The 20,829-nt window shown below is 40.6% G+C and overlaps 2 protein-coding genes across 5 annotated transcripts in view; one reads left to right on the forward strand and one right to left on the reverse strand.

The window, feature by feature from the left end:
- The window catches only part of Terf1 (telomeric repeat binding factor 1), a 39,212-nt gene extending 26,024 nt beyond the window's left edge, over positions 1 to 13,188 (forward strand). For 2 of the 4 annotated variants that reach the window (XM_075971418.1, XM_075971417.1), the window contains 2 exons: positions 217 to 323; positions 11,176 to 12,111. In XM_075971418.1, coding sequence (XP_075827533.1) covers positions 217 to 323; positions 11,176 to 11,337 — 269 coding nt within the window. In that variant the 3' untranslated portion in view covers positions 11,338 to 12,111. Of the gene's footprint in view, positions 1 to 216; positions 324 to 11,175 lie in introns of all 4 variants that reach the window. The other 2 variants (XM_075971415.1, XM_075971416.1) reach the window with 2 other exon arrangements.
- Positions 13,189 to 16,850: 3,662 nt separating this feature from the next.
- Positions 16,851 to 20,829, reverse strand: part of Sbspon (somatomedin B and thrombospondin type 1 domain containing) — a 30,645-nt gene continuing 26,666 nt past the window's right edge. Inside the window, exon 5 of the mRNA XM_075971419.1 lies at positions 16,851 to 17,355. Within this exon, the coding sequence (XP_075827534.1) occupies positions 17,238 to 17,355 (118 nt within the window). The 3' untranslated portion in view covers positions 16,851 to 17,237. The remainder of the gene's footprint in view (positions 17,356 to 20,829) is intronic.

Consider the following 20,829-nt stretch of genomic DNA (forward strand, 5'->3'; position numbering starts at 1 on the left):
ATGTAAAGCAGTATTTAATGTTCATAGTTGTTTGTTTGTTTGTTTGTTTTTTCGAGACAGGGTTTCTCTGTGTAGCTTTGGTGCCTGTCCTGGAACTAGCTCTTATAGACCAGGCTGGCCTCAAACTCAGAGATCTGCCCGCTTCTGCCTCCCAAGTGCTGGGATTAAAGGCATGCACCACCACCATCAAGCTAATATTAATGTTTTTATTCATAGGTGAAATAACGACAGAAGGAAACAGAAGAACCACTGGACACAATAGTTTATGTATTTCAGGGGATTCGCCAGACACTAATGAAAAACACAGACGTAAGAAAAAACAGGTATTTTCACTCTATTGAATAATATTTATAAACATAAAGTAAGCATTTATACTCGTTTTCCTAATAGACCTAACTTAAATAAGAGTCTTAATGCATTTGAAAACCACCACAAAAAAAATAAAACCGTTTGATCAGGAGTGTTTTGTTTTATTTTATTTTAAGTTGGGGTTTCTCTGCTTAGCCCTGGCTGCCCTAGAACTCGTTCTGTAGACAAGACTGGCCTCGAACTCAAGAGATCCTCCTGCCTCTACTTCTCAAGTGCTGGTATGAAAGGCATGCACTATCACCACCCAGCTTTGATCAGATCTTATAAGTCTGATCAACTTCAGGGTTTAGTTGTTTCTCCCACTTAGTGTAATCAGAATGCCATTTCTCCAGTATGTGAAACTATTGATGCAGTAGTTTATGTTGACTTTCCAACTCTTGACAACAGATCAATAAATCTAGTCCTTTTATTTTACTGTGTCTGGAATATTTTTCTTACTCAATTTAAGATGTGTCTGTTTTTTTTCCAACCTATTTTCACTTGGGTCATTTCAAGTGTAAGAGCTTTGAGACTCAGCCCACTAGAAATATTTCCTGTGGCTCAAAGTTATTTTGCATAGATGACTATCCCAGTAGCATAATAGTCAAAATAATCAACAGCTAATTTCATTTGTTTTTTGCACATCACCATGTTGAGGATAGGACCGGTAGATACTAAACAAGTACTACTGTACCAATTAGCTACTTTATTAGCCCATGATGACTTTGTATTGGTTTTGGTTGGTTGTTTTTATGCAGGGTTATATGTGATCTTGTCTCTAGGTGTCTTTTTTTTTTTTTAAGTGACTCTTGACTATGACCTTCATAAGTGCTTCTTAGTCAACTTACCACCAGTATTTTTTGGGTGAGAGGAAGTCAAGAGGGGACTACAGGTGATAAATTAGGGTTTTGTAAAATTAGCTTCTTTGAGAATAGGCATCCATAAAGGAGAATGGGAATTTTTTGAACTTGAGAGTATTTCAAATAACTCTTCTCCCCTCCCCTTGACAGAAGTAGGCACTGGCTTTTGTATTAGCTTTACCCTGGAATATGGTAAGGATCCTGGAGGTTAAAAGTGTTGTACTCCCAGGGTTTTCTACCATTTAGGTTCATAAATGTTAACTGCCATAAGTTCCGTTCTAGTTTGTTAACCCTGCCAGGAATGACTCCAACTGAGAACTTACTATGTTCCTTACTCTGCTCCCAGTAAATGTGGATTGTTTTTTCATAATATTTTATTTTTAAATTAAATTTATTCTTTTATATCCCAACCACAGTTTTCTTTTCCTCCTCTCCTCCCAATCCCTCTTTCATTTCTCCTCCACCTCCCACCTCCTATTCCACTCCTCCTCTGCTTCTTTTCAGAGAGGGCAGGCCTCCCATGGATATCAGCCACATATGTCATATCAAGTTGTAGTAAGAATAAACACCTCCCCGTGTATTAAGGCTAGACAAGGCAACATAGTAAGAGGAATAGGGTTTCAAAAGCTGGCGAAAGAGTCAGAGACAGCCCCTATTCCCACTGCTCGGAGTTCCATAAGAAGACCAATCTATACACCTATAATATATATGCAGAGTGCCTAGGTCAGTCCCATGCAGCTTCTGGTTGTCGGTTCAGACCCTGTGAGCACCTATGAGCTCAGGTTAGTTGTTTTTGTGGGTTTTGTTACACTGTCCTGAGCCCCCTGGCTTCTACAATCCTTCCCTCTCTTCCTCAGGATTCCCCAACCTCCCCTTGTTTGACTGTGGGTCTCTGCATCTGTTTCCATCAGTTACTAGATGAAGGCTCTCTGACAATTGGGATAGTCACCAATCTGGTCACAGGAGATGGCCACTTCATGCTATGTGTCCACTGTTGCCAGGACTCTTAGCTAGGGTCACGTTTGTAGATTGCTGGGCATTTTCATCGCACCAGATTTCTATCCAACCTCACAATGTACACCCTTCCCAGTCATCTCTTCCAGTACTCTCCCCTTCCATCCACCCCCAACCCGAGCCTTCACGTATAAATTTGCACTACCTAACCAGCAATGAAGGAGTGTTCCTCTGCTCCACATTCTCTTCAGCATAAGCTATCATTTGTTTTTTTAATCTTAGCCATTCTGACAGGGGTAAGATGTAATCTCATCATGGCTAAGAATATTGAACATTTCTTTGTATTTCTCAATTACTTGAAATTCCTCTGTTGAGAACTCTGTTTAAATCTGTACCCCATTTTTTAAATTGGATTATTTGGTTTGTTGATATCTGATTTCTTGAGTTCTTTATATATTTTGGAAATCAGCCCTCTGTTGGATGTCGGGTTGGTGAAGATCTTTTCCCATTCTGTAGGCCACCGTTTTGTCCTATTGACAGTATCCTTTGCCTTACAGAAGCTTTTCAGTTTCATGAAGTTCCATTTATTAATTATCAGTCTTAGTGTCTGTGCTATTTGGTGTTTTTTTCAGGAAGCTGTCTCCTTTGCCAATGTATTCAAGGCTATTTTCCACTTCAGTGTAACTAGATTTATGTTGAAGTGTTTGGTCCACTTGGACTGCATTTTATACAGGATGGCAGAAATGGATCTATTTGCATTCTATATGTCAGCATCTAGTTATTCCAGCATCATTTGCTGAAGATGCTTTCTTTTTTCCATTGTATAATTTTGGCTTCTTTGTTGAAGATCAGATGTCTATAGGTATGTGGGTTTGCATCTGAGCCTTCAATTCAATTCCATTGATCAACGTGTCTGTTTTTCTACCTATACAGTTTTTATTACTGTAGCTCTGTAGTAGAGCTTGAAATCAGGGATGGTGATTTGTATTGTATTTGGAAGATCTTGTTTTGTACAGAATTTTTTTTAGCTGTCCTTTACTTTTTATTTTTCCATATGAAGTTGAGTATTGTTCTTTCAAGGTCTGTAAAGAATTGTAATGGGATTTTGATAGGATTGCATTGAATCAGTACATTGCTTTAGGCAAGGTGGCCATTTTTACTATGCTAATCTTATCAATCCCTTAGAATGGGAGATTATTCTGTCTTCTGATATTGTCTCCAATTTCTTTCCTCAAAGACTTGAAGTTCTTGTCTTTCATTTGCTTGGTTAGAGTTATCCCCAAGATATATTTGTGGCTATTATGAAAGGTGTTATTGCCAAGATTTCTTTCTCTGCCCATTTATCACTTGTATATAGGAGGGCTACTCATTTTGTTGTTGTTGTTGTTGTTAGTTAATCTTGTATCTAGCTACTTCACTAGCTCCCTGATAGAATTTTTGGGATTGCTTATGTATACGATCATATCATCTGTGAATAATAATACTTTGATTTCTTCCTTTCCAATTTGTTTCTCCTTTAGTTTTATTTCTCTAGCTAGAACTTAGCTAGAACTTCAAGTGTTATATGTGTTCTTAGATTCTGTTTGCGGGTATTTTATTGAGTATTTTTGCATCGGTGTTCATGAGGGAAATTGGTCTGTCATTCTTTTTATTTAGGCTTTATGTGGTTGGGTATCAGGGTGACTGTGGCCTCATAAAAAGAATTTGGAATATTCCTTCTATTTCTATTGTAGAATACTTATTTGAAGGTCTGTTAGAATTATGTGCTAAAACCATCTGACCCTGGGCTTTTCTTGGTTGGGAGACTTTTAATGATTGCTTCTATTTCCTTAGGGGTTATAGATGTATTTAAATTGTTTATATGATCTTGATTTAATTTTCGTGTGTGATATCTATCAAGAAATTTGTGGAGTCCAGAATTTTGAAGTATGACCTAGTAATTCTCTGAATTTCCTCAGTGTCTGTTGTTTTGTTCCCCTTTTCATTTCTGATTTTTGCTAATTTAAGATATTCTCTGTCTGCCTTTTAGTTTGGATAAGGGTTTATCTATTTTGTTGATTTTTCTCAAAGAACCAGCTCTTTGTTCAATTGATTCTTTGTATTCTGTTTCTATTTTATTGACTTTAGCCCTCAGTTCCATTTTTTCTTTGATTTTCTCAAAGAACCAACTCTTTGTTTCATTGAGTCTTTGTATTCTGTTTCTGTTTTATTGATTTCAGCCCTTGGTTTCATTTTTTTTCCTCGTGTCTACTCATCTTGTGTGTGTTTGCTTCTTTTTGTTTTAGAACTTTCAGGTATGGTATTAAGTAGCTAGTATCAGATTTCTACTAATTCTTTATGCAGGCACTTTTCACCATGAACTTTCTTTATAGAAAAAGGAAACTTTCCTTTTAGATGCCGTTTTCACTCTGTCCCACAAGTTTGGGTATGTTGTACATTCATTTTCATTGAATTCAAGGAAGTCTTTAATTTTTTTATTTCTTCCTTGACCTAGTGGTGGTTCATTTGAGAGCTGTTCAGTTTCCATGAGTTTTTAGGCTTTCTGGAGTTTGTATTGTTGAACACTAACCCATGGTGATCCAATAAGATACAGGGAGTTATTCCAATTTTTTGGTATGTATTGAGACTTACTTTGTGACCAAGTATGTGGTCAGTTTTGGAGAAGTTTCCATGAGGTGCTAAAAGGAATATTCTTTGGTGTTTGGATGAAACATTCTGTATATGTCTATTAAGTAAGTCCATTTTAGTCATAATGTCTGTTATTTCTCTGTTTAGTTTCTGTCTAGACAGCCTGTCCATTGGTGACAGTGGGATGTTGAAGTCTCCAACTATTAATGTGTATGGTTCAATGTGTGATTTAAGCTTTAGTAATGTTTCCTTTATAAATGTGGGTTCCCCAAAAATACATCTGGGGCATAGATGTTCAGAATTGAGACACCATCTTGATGAATTTTTCCTTTGAGTATGAAATTCCTTCTACATCTGTTAATTAATGTTGGTTTGAAGTCTTATTTTGTTAGATACTAAGATAGCATCACCAGCTTGCTTCTTAGGTCCATTTGTTTGGAAAATCTTTTTCCAGCCCTTTACTCTGAGGGTCTATCTTTAATGTTAAGGTGTGTTTCTTGTATGCAGCAGAAGAATAAATCCTGTTTTTGTACCTGTTCTGTTAGCCTGTATCTTTTTATTGGCAAATTGAGTCCTCAGAGATGTTAATGACCAGTGATTGTTAATTTCTGTTGTTGTTGTTGTTGTTGTTGCTGTTGGTGGTGGTGTGTATGAGAGTGTATTTCTCTTCTTTTGGGTTTTGTTGGTGTTAATTATCTATTGTCTGTATTTCCATATGTGTATCTAACTTACTTGAGTTGGAGTTTTTCTTCTTGTACCTTTTGTAGGTCTGGATTTGTGAATAGATTTTGTTTATATTTGACTTTGTTATGAAATATCTTGTTTTCTCCATCTATGGTGATTGAAAGTTTTGCTGGATATATTAGTCGAAGCTGGCATCTGTGGTCTCTTAGGATGCAAGACATCTGTCTAGGAACTTCTGGCTTTTAGAGTCTCTGTTGAGAAATGGGGTGTAATTCTGATATGTCTGCTTTTATATGTTACTTGATCATTTTCCTTTTTCTTTTTTGATCCTGTATGTTTAGTGTTTTGGCTATTGTGTGGCAAGGGGACTTTTTTCTGATCCAGTTTATTTGATGTTCTGTAAGCTTATTGTACCTTTATAGACATGTCTTTCTTTAGGTTGGAAAGTTTTTCTTCTGTGATGTTGTTGAATATATTTTTTGGATGTTTGAATTGGGATTCCCCTTCTATTCCTATTATTCTTGGGTTTGTTCTTTTCATTTTGTCCCTGATTTCCTGAATGTTTTGTGTTTGGAATTTTTGTAGATTTAACGTTTTCTTTGTTGATGAATCTATTTCCTCTATTGAATCTTCAACACTTGAGATTCTCTGTTCCATGCATCTCTTGTATTTTGTTGGTGATGCTTATATTTTTAATTTCTGTTCACTTAAGCTGATTTTTCATTTCCAGAATTCCCTTAGTTTGTGTTTTCATTATTGCTTGTATTTTCATTTTCAGGTCTTAAAACATTTCTTTCACCTGTTTTGTTTGTTTGTTGCTTTCTTTACTTTCTTGGCATTCTTTAAGGGTTTATTGATTTCCTCCGATTTTTTGTTTGTCTTTTCCTCAACTACTTTGAGTTTTTTCATTTCCTCTTTAAGGACCTCTATCATTTTCATAAAGTCATTTTCTTGTGCTTCAGCTGCATTAGAATGTTCAGGTCTTGCTGTCACAGGATAGCTGGGTTGTCACAATAAGAGCGGCGGGGCTGTGTTCCCGGCACCCGGCCGCCCGCATGGCTAGCTTATGCCCCTAAATAATTACACAGAAACTGTATTCTTTTAAACACTGTCTGGCCCATTAGTTCCAGCCTTTTATTGGCTAGCTCTTACATATTGATCTAACCCATTTCTAATATTCTGTGTAGCCCACGAGGTGGCTTACCAGGGAAGATCTTAACCTGCGTCTGTCTGGAGTGGGAGAATCATGGCAACTCAGTAACTCGGCTTCTTTCTCCCAGCATTCTGTTCTGTCTACTCCGCCTACCTAATTTTCTGTCCTATTAGGGCCAAGCAGCCTCTTTATTTAACCAATGAAATTAATACAAAACAGAAGACTCTCCCCCATCACTGGGTTCTTGTGGTATTATATTGCCCTTTCTGTTATAGATTGTGTTCTTACACTGGTGTTTAGGCATCTAGATTTGGGATGGTTATAGGTCTTGGTGTTGATTCCTGCATTTGTCTTTGTTTGTAGTGGTGAGACAGCAGGCCTGCTTTTCATCCTGTTCCTGCCACCCAGCTCCTGGCTGCCTGGCTAACTTATGCCCAGAAATAATGACACACAAACTGTATTCATTTAAACACTGCCTGGCCCATTATTTGTAGCCTCTCTCACATCTTGATTAACCCATTTCTAATAAACTGTGTAGCACCATGAGGTGGTGGCTTACCGGGAAAGATTCAGCATGTCTGACCCGGCGGCTAGCTCCATGGCATCTGACCTCACTTCCCTTCTTCCCAGCATTCTGTTCTGTGTACTCCACCCACCTATGTTCTGACCTATCAGGCCAAGCAGTTTATTTATTAATTAACCAATTAAAGCAACAGATAGACAGGTGACCCTCCTCCATTATTTGTTGAATGAGTGTTTTGGGTTTTTGATTTCTCTGTTCTTTCTGGTTTTTTAGCCTAATTGACCAAGGGTTCTAGTGACTAGTGAGTCTTCAAATATAGTAGGATGTCTCTGTCAGGGCTTTGGGAACCTTAGCCTAGCATCTAGTAAAGCCAAGTCATCCTTCATAGTTGTAGGCCACAATATGAAGCCCAGAGAGGGAATGCAGTCTGGGGTTGTTGGGAGGGCTTTAAGGAGTGTTAGCAGGAGGTGGGAAGTGTCTTACCAGGGGTCTCTAGGACTAGCCTGGCCTCAGGTAAAGCTTATAGGCTGTGGGCTAGGGTGTGGAGCCCAGTGGGGTGGGGGTGCTGTTGGGGATGCTGAATGGACTTAAAGGGAGTGTTAACAGTTGATGGGTGATATCTTGGGTATCTACATCCAGCCTGGCCTCCAGTGAAGCCTAAGTCTTCTTCCAAAGTTGTAAGCAGGAATATGGAGCCCAAGGAGGTAATACAGCTAAGTTTGTTGGGTGGGCTATAGGGAATGTTAATGGGCAGTGTCTTACCTGGACATCCCTAGGACCAACCAGCCTGGCATCCTGTAAAGCTATCTAGGCTTTGGGCAAGGAAGAGAGGGTCAGGGGATGTGCCCTGGGGATCAAGCTCTAGGGAGTGGAGCAGCTTGGCTGCCAGGTCACTCACCTGTTCTCTAGACTGGTGTGGACTGTACCTGAGCTCATGGAGTCTTTTGGAGTTGTGGGGAAGGGTATTGAGGTGGGAGAGGTTGGGCAGAAGAGTGGATTTGGGGGGAACAGAATCCAGGGGGTGAAGGCAGTCCAGCTGGCAGAGGGTCATTCCTGCTCCTAGATGGGTATTTATTAATTTTTAAATTTTGAAATATCATATCATATAGCACAGGCTGACCTCAAACTCTATATTGCCAAGGCTACCCTTGAATTCCTGCTTCTCCTTTCTTTACCTCACTAGTACTAGGATTTACAGTCATCCACCACAACTAGCTTTTATTAATTCCTTTGATTCTCTTCTGTCTACCCCATAACTAATTCTCTGATGAATATAATAGTTTATAATATAATAGTTTTCAAGTGTTCTGATTTTCCCATTGTGGATGGGAGCAATAATTTCCAAATGCTTTGCTTATCAGACTGGAAACCAGAAATCTCTGTCTCACACAATCTTTCCTAGTTGGATTTGAGGACAGAGCACGGGTGTCATTTATACATAACTATAAGAGAACAGTTTTTCTCTTGTAGAGAGAATATCGACCATATGATAGATATAAAGAACATATGGGTATTGATCATGCCATTGTTTCCTTTGCCAAAGAAGTTATATGGACACTATCAACATTGTTTTTATTTCTCAGTTGTTCACTATTGACCTTGTGATAGAGAACTCTGCAGATGGAAGCTGTTCATTGGTTCCCAGCCTCCTAGACCCAAAATAATCACACAGAAGCTATATTAATTATAATACTGCTTGGTCAATAGCTTAAGCATATTTCTAGCTAGCTCTTATATCTTAAATTAAACCATTTTTATTATTTTGTATTTTACCATGAGGCTCTTGGTTTACCAGCAAAGTTCTAGCACATCTGTCTCTTTTAATGGAATGGCTATATGGCTTCTCTCTGACTCACCCTCTTTTCTCCTCTATCTCTGCTCGGAATTCTTGCTTTGCCCTCTTCTGTACTACTGTAGGCCCAAAGCAGCCTCTTTATTAACCATTGGCAATAAAACACATTCACAGCATACAGAGGGGAATCCCACATCAGGACTCTTTCAGAAGGTGACTGCCACACTTAATTTTATGTTGTATTAGAGCCTTCAGTTGTTTAATTTTTTATTCAAATTTCTCAATTCCTATTTGGATAGCTTTTTTTCTTGTCTGTTAAACGTATTTGAGTCTTTTCTTTTTAATAAATTTGCAGGTTCTTTATTAAAGTATTCCATTAAGGAATAAAGTAAATGCCTGTCAGAAGTATATTCTCACAAATATTACATAGTGTGAATTACTGTAACAGGCTTTGCTTTTTCTATAAATTATGCCGTTGTGAAGGTACAACGTAGAAGACACAGTCTTATGGTAGCATACAAACCTGGAGTGATTTTGGCTGTGGTCAGTGCCAGTTTCTCTGGTATTCAGTCATCTGTAAGATAGTTTTCATCTCATTTGTCTTCAGGCCATGTTGATTTCTTCTTTTTAACACCAGAATTTTCTAATATGAATTTTATTTTTTTATTTGTAGTAAAATATACATAATGGTAAATGTATCATCTTAAGATTTTTAAGGCTTATTACTTTTAATTACAGATATTTCTAGGATAAGGTTATATGCATGTAAAGTACTTAAAGTGTCGGGTCCCCAGTTGGAGTTACAAGGAGCTGTGAGCCACCCATTGCAGTTCCGTGAACCAAACTCTGATCCTTTGCAAGAACAGAATATGTTCTTAACCACTAAACTATCTCTTCAGTGCATCTTAATCATTGTACAGTTTACTAGCATTAAACATATTTTCATATCATTGCCACAGTCCACCCATATCTTTTGAAACAAATTCTGGACCCATAAAAACATTCTTTCTCCTTTCTCTTCCATGCTTGGTAGCTGTCCCTTTTGCTGCCTGTCTCTGAGTTTGACATTTCTAGGCACCTCAAATCAGTAAAATCATACAGTACTTGTTTCATTTTATTTAAGATTTATTTATTTTATATGAGTGTTTATCTGCATGTATACATGTGTGCCACAAGTGTACCTGGTACTGTAGATGTCAGAAGGGGCATTGAATCCCTTAGAACTTGAGTTACAGATAGTTAATAAGCTACCATGTGGATGCTGGGAGCTAAATCCATCTCTCTAGCCCCAGTACTTGTCTTATCATATCTAAATTATTCCATTTAGCATAGTATTCTTTTTTGTTTTGTTTTGTTTTGTTTTTTTGAGACAGGGTTTTGCTGTAGCTATGGAGCAAGCCTGTCCTGGAACTTGCTCTTATAGACCAGGCCGGCCTCGAACTCACAGAGATCTGCCTGCCTTTGCCTCCAGAGTGCTGGGATTAAAGGCGTGTGCCACCACTGCCCAGCTTAGTGTTGTATTCTTAAGGTTTATGTTGCCAGAATTTCCATTTTAATGATAAATAATATTACCCATATACTATATGCTGAAAAATCATTCATTCATTGGTGGATACCTTGCATGCTTCCTCATTTCAGTGTTGTGGATAATACAGCTGTGAGCATTAGTGTACAAGTAGTACAAACCCCCTTTTATCATGCCAAAAGAAGGAATAGTTAGTTGGTCACCTATGCCAAATACAAAATGTTAGTACTTTGTCTATGCAAAGTATTAGATTTTATTTAAATTTTTTCAGCATTTTTTCCCAGCTTAAATTGTGTTTTTGAAAGTCTGTCTTACGGAAGACTTGTGTGTTGTGTGTGTATGTGTGTGTGTTTTCCTCCCCCAGCACAGGTAGAGAATTTTTGCTGGTTCATTAGTGAAGTACTAAACAGTCATGAGTTCTGTTTAAAAATATGGAGTGATCTATTAAGGATTAGATAAAAGCTGCTTAAGACATCTCAATGAGTCTGAAGTGAGACAGACTGCCCCATCTTGGGTGTAACCCTACCCTGAAATGTTACGTGATAATGGTAAGATCTTATAAAACCATATACGCATGTGTGTTCATATATACAAAAGTATATAGGAAAATTGTTTTCATTTTTAAGAAGCAAAGCATCACTTGATTTTTAAAAGATGTGTCCTCTTTAAAGAATGTTTCTTTGAGTAACTTTTATTTTTCTTCAACAGCCATGGATTTGGGAAGAGGATAGGTTTTTGAAGTGTGGTGTAAGGAAATATGGAGAGGGAAACTGGACGAAAATACTATCACATTATAAGTTCAACAACCGAACAAGTGTCATGTTAAAAGACAGGTGGAGAACAATGAAGAAACTGAGGCTGATTGACTGAGGCCCTGACGGCTGTGTGGGTTTGTTTTGGCTTAATTCAAGGACAATTAAATACTTGGATCACTACATTTTGTTTAAAACTGTCTGGTCAGTGATGGATGTATCTTAAGGGGTTTTTTCGTTGTTGTTGAAAGTATTATTTTTTGTGATAGTTTTGTACAGATTTGTACTGTAAAAGTAAATTATATGCCATAATTGTTTTTTTAAGTCTTTTTATTTTTGTAAAATATAGGTTTGTTGAACCCTACCAAATTCAATTCCCCATCCCACATCCTGTTGTAATACAGAAATAAAGCCTGATAAGATAAAAAGTATTTATTTGTGGCTGTTTCTGTTTGTTCTACTAACCTTACAAAATGCCACAAAGAAATGGATTTCTAAAGAATGGAACTGGAATACTCCTTTGTGATTTTTTTTTGTTGTCGTTGTTGCTTGATTTATGGCTAATATGCTACTTGCTGATAATGTTATTGGGGTGATAATGTGCAGAACAATCCATAAGTTCTGACAAACTTGACTTCTCTCAATAGTTCCATCTAAAGGAAGTTTTCACCAACAATTTGTTCTTTAGAATATTTAATCAAAGACTAATAATTAGCACATTGAGTTTTATGTGCAGTATTTAAGTGGATAAAAATTCAACCTATTGAAATATTTATGTTAAAAATGGGGTATTGTGTAATGTCTCTAACTTTCTATCAAAGTGTCATGCATTTTTTTCCTATTTTTCTTGAATTTATGTTATCCTATTTGCGCAATAAACAGAAACATTAGTAATTGCCGTATGCTTCCTGACCCAGTATGCTGCCAGTTAGTTCCAAAGCTGGCATCTTGGGACACAATAAACATATAAGTCAACGTCACTTTAAACATACTTAATAAATCATCAACTCTAAATTGCTATTATAAAATATCTACTATTTTACCCATTGCTTTAAAAAGTCACAATATGATACATTATTAAAACTTACTTGTCAAAGGCTATTTTATTTTTTAATTTTTAACATTTATTTAGTGAGTACATAAGTCTGCATGCCATGGCATGCATGAGGAAGTCTGATAAGAACTCAGGAGTGTGCTAGTTAGTGTCCTGTCACCTTGACTTGGGGAGAGGAACCTCGATGAGAAAATACCTTCACTAGAATGCCTGTAAGGCGTTTTCTTCACTAATAATTGGTATAGGAAGGTACAGCTCACAGGTGGCAGCGCCTCTCCGGGGCAAGTGGTCCTGTGTTGTAGGAGAAAAAGCAATACTGAGCAAACCATGCCAAGCAAGCCACTGAGCATCTCTCCTCCATGGCTTCATGAGCTCCTTCATCCTTATTCTGCCTTGTGTTCCTGCCCTGGCTTTCCCTCAGTGGTAGACTGAACCTCAACGTGTGAGATGAAATAAGTTCTTTGCTCTCCAAGTTGCCTTTCATCATGGTGTTTCTCACAGCAATGGAGCCTAAACACAACAGGGAGCGCATTCTCCCCTACCATGTGAGCTCCAGGGTGTGAGGCTTTGGCAAGTTCTTCCACCTGCTTAGCCATCTCATCAGCTCCAAAAGCCATCTTAAATTTATTTAAGCAGCTTTTTCTTTCATATGACTTGTAGCTCTGAACAGAGTTCTACACAGGCTGGAGAGATGGCTCCATAAGTAAGAGCACTGGCTGTTCTTCCAGAGGGCGTGGCTTTGATGGCAGCTCATAGCTGTCTGTAACTCCAGTTCCAGGGGGTCCAGTGCCCACTTCTGGGCCCCATGGATACTGCATGCATGTTGAGCAAGACATATATATAGGCAAAACATCCATATACATGAAATAGCTTTTTAAAGAATAATGGAGAAAATAAATTGATCAGTATATCCCTAAAACATTGTCTCCTAGTCTGAATTCTTTGAGTATCTTTTTAAAAAACTTTTTATTATTGAGGTATAGATTCATATGCAATTATAAGAATCATAGAAAGCATTTGCCCAGTTTCCCCCACACTTATACCCATCTATACCCCAGCCCCTCCTCCAGCCCCCACACTTAGACCATCTGTACCCTAGCTCCTACCCCAGCCCCCACACTTAGACCATCTATACCCCAGCCCCTCCTCCAGCCCCCACACTTAGACCATCTGTACCCCAGCTCCTACCCCAGCCCCCACACTTAGACCATCTATACTCCAGCCCCTCCTCCAGCCCCCACACTTAGACCATCTATACCCACTCCTACCCCAGCCTCACACTTAAACCATCTATACCCCAGCCCCTCCTCCAGCCCCCACACTTAGACCATCTGTACCCCAGCCCCTCCTCCAGCCCCCACACTTAGACCATCTATACCCCAGCCCTTCCTCAAGCCCCCACACTTAGACCATCTGTACCCCAGGTCGTACCCCAGCCCCCACACTTAGACCATCTATACCCCAGCCCCTCCTCCAGCCCCCACACTTAGACCATCTATACCCCAGGTCGTACCCCAGCCCCCACACTTAGACCATCTGTACCCCAACCCCTCCTCCAGCCCCCACACTTAGACCATCTATACCCACTCCTACCCCAGCCTCACACTTAGACCATCTATACCCCAGCCCCTCCTCCAGCCCCCACACTTAGACCATCTATACCCCAGGTCGTACCCCAGCCCCCACACTTAGACCATCTGTACCCCAACCCCTCCTCCAGCCCCCACACTTAGACCATCTATACCCACTCCTACCCCAGCCTCACACTTAAACCATCTATACCCCAGCCCTTCCTCCAGCCCCCACACTTAGACCATCTGTACCCTAGCTCCTACCCCAGCCCCCACACTTAGACCATCTATACCCCAGGTCGTACCCCAGCCCCCACACTTAGACCATCTGTACCCCAACCCCTCCTCCAGCCTCCACACTTAGACCATCTGTACCCTAGCTCCTACCCCAGCCCCACACTTAGACCATCTATACCCCAGCCCCTCCTCCAGCCCCCACACTTAGACCATCTGTACCCCAACCCCTCCTCCAGCCCCCACACTTAGACCATCTGTACCCCAGCCCCTCCTCCAGCCCCACACTTAGACCATCTGTACCCCAACCCCTCCTCCAGCCCCCACACTTAGACCATCTGTACCCCAACCCCTCCTCCAGCCCCCACACTTAGACCATCTGTACCCCAGCCCCTCCTCCAGCCCCACACTTAGACCATCTATACCCCAGCCCCTCCTCCAGCCCCCACACTTATACCATCTGTACCCCAACCCCTCCTCCAGCCCCCACACTTAGACCATCTGTACCCCAGCCCCTCCTCCAGCCCCACGCTTAGACCATCTGTACCCACTCCTACCCCAGCCCCCACACTTAGACCATCTGTACCTCATTCCCTACCCCAGCCCTTACACTTAGCTTTCTCCACTCCTCACCTACCTGTGTGTCTCCACTGTACATAATTTGTCATCTTTTTTCATTGTTTTGTATAATTACATAATATTTGTCATTTTAGTTCTGTGGCTGTTGTTTACACATGAGCTTTATAGTTTCTACATGTCTATAATTTCCACATTTCCGATTCCTCTAACCAAACTGAAGACTCCAATCCTGTCACTGTCTTCTTGTCCTGCGTCCAGGTAGTCTGGCTCTACTGGCTGTGGCCCACCTGGTCTGGGCTGGCCCTGTGCCCACAGATCTCCTTTGTCTTTCCTGAACATGTTCCCTGTTCAGGTAGTCTTGCCTGGCTTACACTCCACTCCCTGTTAGGTTGAGCACCCCTCTGATGCCCTCCCAGAAAGGGGAATAGAGCAGGAACTTCCGTGCTTTGCCTGTCTAAAAAACACCGTTGCTTTATCCTTGTGGGTAGTGAATAATTTTATTGGATATGGAATTGTTCCCAGTAATTTACTTTTGGTTGTAAGCTTAGCCTTTAGCGGCTATTTCCATATATTCATTTCCATTTCCTTTTCGAATTTCAAAGGTGTCGCTGCTGTCTTGTAGCTTCAAATGTTGTGTTATAAATTGCCATACACTTTAATTACTGGTCCTGTACATATGAACCACATATTTCCATCAAGAACATTTTGGATTCTTTAGTGTTTTGATATCCTAGACGTTTGTTCTGTGTCTGGTGTGATGCTCCTTAGAGAAATCCAATGAGCCAGCCCTCGGTGGACATTTAACTGATTGCTTATGCTCTGAGCGCCCAACCAAACATCCTGGAGCTACAAGCCGTTATGAGCCATCCTCCAGGGGTGCTGGGAACAAACTCCAGTTCTCTACAGGAGTAATGAGTACCCTCTCACCTGAGCCATCTCTCCAGCCCCAAAATTCAAGTTGTTTTATTTTATTGTTTTGTTTTCCATGAAAACAGCCTTGGCAGTTAAATGAAAATACAGTTGCAAATCCTACTGGAGATGTTTGCCACCCCTTTAAGCTTGCTGCTGGCCTTCACATGATCAGTGCCAAAAATACACATTCCAGTTGACCATGTTAGTGAATGCAATTTAGTTCAGACCAAAGTAATTAAACCTTTTAAATACTGCTTCAATTCTTAAAAGAAAATATCCTCAATTTAAAACTTTCAAAACAAAACCCGACTGAGGTCCTAGGCTGGTGTCTGGGGCATGCTCAGGATCTCTTCTGAAGCAGAGCCTGGGATGAGAACCTGGACCAGCCTCTGCAGATGACTGCAGAATAGCTTGCTATCCTAGATCTGAAAGCACACCGTGCCATTTGGCTACAACCGTAAGGTAAAGCTAGTAATGTTTTATTGCCTGTGTATGAGATCGTAACACTTAGAGGAAGATCCATGCCTCCTACCATATGTACCTCTGCATCTCACCCCAAACATGTGCTGTACAAAGAAAATTAGTAAGTACATCTCAACTAAACGTGAAGTTGGACATTAAAAGATTGTCTTATTCTGCTTCGCGAACTAAATTTTGGAAACAATCTTAGATATGCATGATGAAAGAGTACTTAGAAATAAAGCATCTGACTCCTTCATTGGTGCCAAAATTTCAGGGAAATTGTAACATTTTAAGCAATTCCTATCGATCTACCATGGCTGTTTGCTCTTTTCAACTAACCAAGGAAAATTTCTTCTTGAAAAATGTCTTTATCATGGGCGCTAGCTTTTCACTACCAAACACCAATTGAAATTTTAACACCTTTCTCTGTGGAAGATTATTTGTGACAGTTGACTTGAAATTAGTTGACAACTTGTAAGGTAATACACGGGAACACTATGTGTAAGAGTCACATGTAGATTTTGTTTTTAAGCAAGAACCTTTTAAGAATAGATGGCGCATGTCTTCTACCCCAGTGCCCAGGAGGCAGAGGCAGGTGGATCACTGAGTTTGATGCCACACTGCTCTGCAGAATGCATTCAAGGACAGCCGGGGCTGCACAGAAACACTGCCCCTCACTGCAAAAAAAGACTGAAGGCAAAGAATAGCTGGGCGGGCTGGCACACACCTTTAGTGCCTGCACTTACGAGGGAGGCATAGGCAGTTGATTATCTAGGAATTAGCGGCCAGCCTGATCTACAGCGTGAGTTCCAGGCTACATAGTGAGACTCAGTCTTTAATTTAAAAAATAAAAAATAAAACAAAAAACCAATAATGGCAAAATACATAGATACCCCTAAACAGCAACTTTACCCAAACTAGAGCCCATGGTAGTGATTCTAGTACAAACAGACGTGCGTTCTGTGGCCAAACATTTAAGGTCAAGGCCATAGGAGCTTTTAGTATGGTTCTTTAACTCAGTAAAAATAAAAACAAAGAGGCTGTGATCCTTAAGAACTACCCCTAAGTTTTCTTTCTCAGAAGCGAAGTGTGGCAATGGAGCGTGTCCGGGGACTTGGCACAGTTTCTGAGGGCTTCTGAGGGCTGAGCTCAGGTTGGCAGTACTCAGCCCACCGTAAGCGCACTGTGCGGTGCCTCCGAGGCGCTCTATATGAAAATGAAGCGGTGCACTTCTGGACAGGAGCACTGGTTCACCCGCCGCACTTTCTTCCAGGTCCCTTGGCATCGAGGATTGCCAATGGCTTGCCAGCGAAGAGTCTGGTTTCTAAAACGATATTGTAGAAGTGTAGGTTATACTAAAAGCAAACCACAGCAAATTCTAATCTACACAGCTGTAATTTTTTTTAAAAAGATCTATATAGTTTTAATTTGTGTGCACGATTATTTTGTCTACACATACGTGAGTGTGTTGTATGCCTGACTAGTGACCACAGGGGCCAGAAAAGAGTACTTGTTCCCCTGGAGCTAGGTTGTTAGCCTCTATGTGGGTGTTGGGAACTGAACCCAGGTCCTCTACAAGAGCAACAAGTACTCTTAACAGCTGAGCCATCTCTCTAGCCGTAATGTGTTTTGGTTTGTTGTTGATCTTAAAGACAATGTGCTGGCCAGTGTATGTCAATCTGATACAGCTAGAGCCATTCAGGAAGAGAGAACCTCAATTAAGAAAATGATTCTAGGGCTGGAGAGATGGCTCAGTGGTTAAGAGCATTGCCTGCTCTTCCAAAGGTCCTGAGTTCAATTCCCAGCAACCACATGATGGCTCACAACCATCTGTAATGAGGTCTGGTGCCCTCTTCTGGCTAGCTGTATAAATATAAAAAAGAAAAAGTTATAGGCTCAGTGTCCTTTATTTATGGCTAGAAACCAATTATGAGTGAGTACATCCCATGTTCATCTTTTTGGGTCTGGGATATCTCACTCAGGATAGTGTTTTCTATTTCCATCCACTTGCATGCAAAATTCAAGAAGTCCTTGTTTTTTACCACTGAGTAGTACTCTCATATGTATATATTCCACACTTTCTTCATCCATTCTTCCATTGAAGGGCATCTAGGTTGTTTCTAGGTTCTGGCTATTACAAATAATGCTGCTATGAAAAAAAAAGAGGGGGAAGTGGTGTGGAATAATTGTCTGTATTCTGTCAATCATGTTTTAAATAAATGCTGATTGGCCAGGCATTTATTTAAGTATAGGTAGATCAACCAGACAGGAAGTAAAGGTGGGGCGATGAGAACAGGAGAATTCTAGGAAGGAGGAAGCCCATTCCTCCCGAGTCCTGCCCAAACCACTGAAGAAGCAAGATATGACCTGCTCTGCTGAAAAAGGAACCAAGCCGTGTGGCTAATATAGATAAGGACAATGGGTTAATATAAGCTACAAGAGCTATTAAGAAGCCTGAGATAATGGGCCAAACAGTTTATAACTAAACAAAAAAAAGAAAAATGATTCCACCAGATTGGCCCCTGGGCAAGCCTGTGGTACATTTTTTAAGTTGATGATGGTGTGAGAGGGACCAGCTCACTGTGGGCAGTGCCAGCCCTGGGCTGGTGGTCCAGGAATCTCTAAGAAAGGTTAGGAAACGCATGGGGAGCCAACAAGGAAGCGGCACTTCTCCCTGGCCTCTGCTGCAGTTCCTGCCTCCAGTTCCCGCCCTGACATCCCGCAGTGATGGAGTTAGATGTAAGGTTAAGTAAACCCTTTACTTCCCAAATGGTTTTTGTTAACAATATTTTATCAAAGCAATAGAAGCCATTTCTAAGATATATAGTAATCATACAGTTTCAAGTATATAACAAATCAGATTTTTAAATTATTTGTTCATTTTTATTTTATTTTATTTGTATGAGTGTTTTGCCCAAATGTACGTCTGTGGGAGCCAGAAGAGGGCATTGGATCCCCCTGGAACTGGGTTTATAGATGGATGGGAGCTGTCATGTGTGCACTAGGAATCAAACCTGGGTCCTCTGGGAGAGCATACAGAGCCATCTCTAGACGCCACCCCCCTTCTACAGTCACCAAAATCTCTTTCTGGGATTCTGTCCATGTGAGTCACCAGTTAGTCCCTACTCAAGGACACCATGTCAGAGAGTTGTTCGGGGTGTCCTCGTCCATCTCTTCAGGTACTCTTTAGGGTACTGCACACAGGACAACGGTGTGCTGTGTATGTTTAAGTTAGGAGGGTCTCACCAAATGACTACTTTCATTCTATTCCAATTCTTTGATTCCATAATGAAAAGTGGAAGAAGTACGAAAAGCAAAGCCAGAGAATTAAAAATATTCTTCATTAAGTTACTTGTATAGTAACCAGGGTTTACGTACTTTCTTTATTGGGTACAAATTGAATTATAAATTCATTTAAAGTCAAAATAGAGATGAGGTATTCAGAAGAACATTAAATCCAAATATTAGGTTTCATTTGCTATGAATTCCTCACCCCCTTTATTGCTCATATGGTGAACTCAGTCAAGACCGCCAGGCACAGGCGACTATTAAACATGAGCCAAATTATTAAATATTAAAACACGATGGGAATATGATTAACTGGAAAGGTCAGTATTTTAGTTTTAATCTATTTTTACCAGCTACACCTGACATGCTGAAAACCATTACGTGTGTGAATAGATTGGTTCTTGTCCATAGCGGCCCCAGCGTTTCCTTCTTCTAGCCGTAAATGGCATTTAGTGGATCTCACTGAACGTGGTTGCAGTCCTGGGAAAGGCTTGTGGGGAGATGCAATGTCTGCAGTCACCTACCTCAGGCACAGCAGATCTGAACCATTACTAGGGTCTGAGTCACCTGGGCAGGGCCAGCACGGTATTGACCCCTTTGTTTGCCTGCCACCTCTGTTTCAATGGGACTTGTGAATTAAGGATGAATATTAATTTTTTAGGATTTTGTTTTTAATTCTGTGCGTATGTGCGTGGGTCTTGCAGGAAGTAACCAGCAGTAGTGAGCCACCCAGTCTGGGTGCAGAGAACTGAACTTGGGTCCCCTGCAAACGCAGCACTGACTCTTAACTGCTGAGCCGTCTCCCCAGCCACAGCGCTAATGCTTCTAGGAGTTAAAAGAAGCTGGGGATGGCGGTCTATGCTTGTAATCCCAATGTTTTGGAGCCTGATTCCAGGGGATCGCCACAAGTACCTGGCTACCCTGAACTATATTGTGAGTTCCAGGCTATCCTCGGCTAGAGTGTGACCCTATTTCAAACAGCAACAAAGAGTGGAGGAAAAATCAGAAGACTAATATTTCATGATGCATGAAAATCATACAAAACTTAAATTTTGGTGTTCACAAAAAAAAAAATTGTTAGAACCATCAGCGGCTGCCTTCCTGGCCAGTGTCAGCGAAGAGGAGTTATTCCGAAAGATGTGTTGGCTGAAAAGCCAGGAATAACTGTTTTCTGACATTTTATTTAAAAAGTTTTAGGTCCAGACCTAAGAGATTACTAAACTCTGGTTTACTTGGTCCTAAGAGGAGGGGCCAAGAATGTGCGTATTCAGTCTCCAAGCCAAGAGATTCAGATTCAAGTAGTCTCTAGTACCTTTGGAGCAGTCAGGTTTTTGGTCGTTTGGAGGCAGCTTCATTTGAAATGAGGCCCTCAAACTAAAGGAGCCTATGTCTTTCAGGTCTAGAGAGCGTCTGAGTCCCATAGTAAGAACCAGAGCCCTGGACGGGGGTCGCTGGACAGCCCCTCGCTGCCACAACCTGCTATGTGCCGCACACCGCTTGGCGCCTTAGG

This window comes from Microtus pennsylvanicus, chromosome 5 (assembly GCF_037038515.1).
Source record: "Microtus pennsylvanicus isolate mMicPen1 chromosome 5, mMicPen1.hap1, whole genome shotgun sequence".
NCBI lineage: Eukaryota > Metazoa > Chordata > Mammalia > Rodentia > Cricetidae > Microtus > Microtus pennsylvanicus.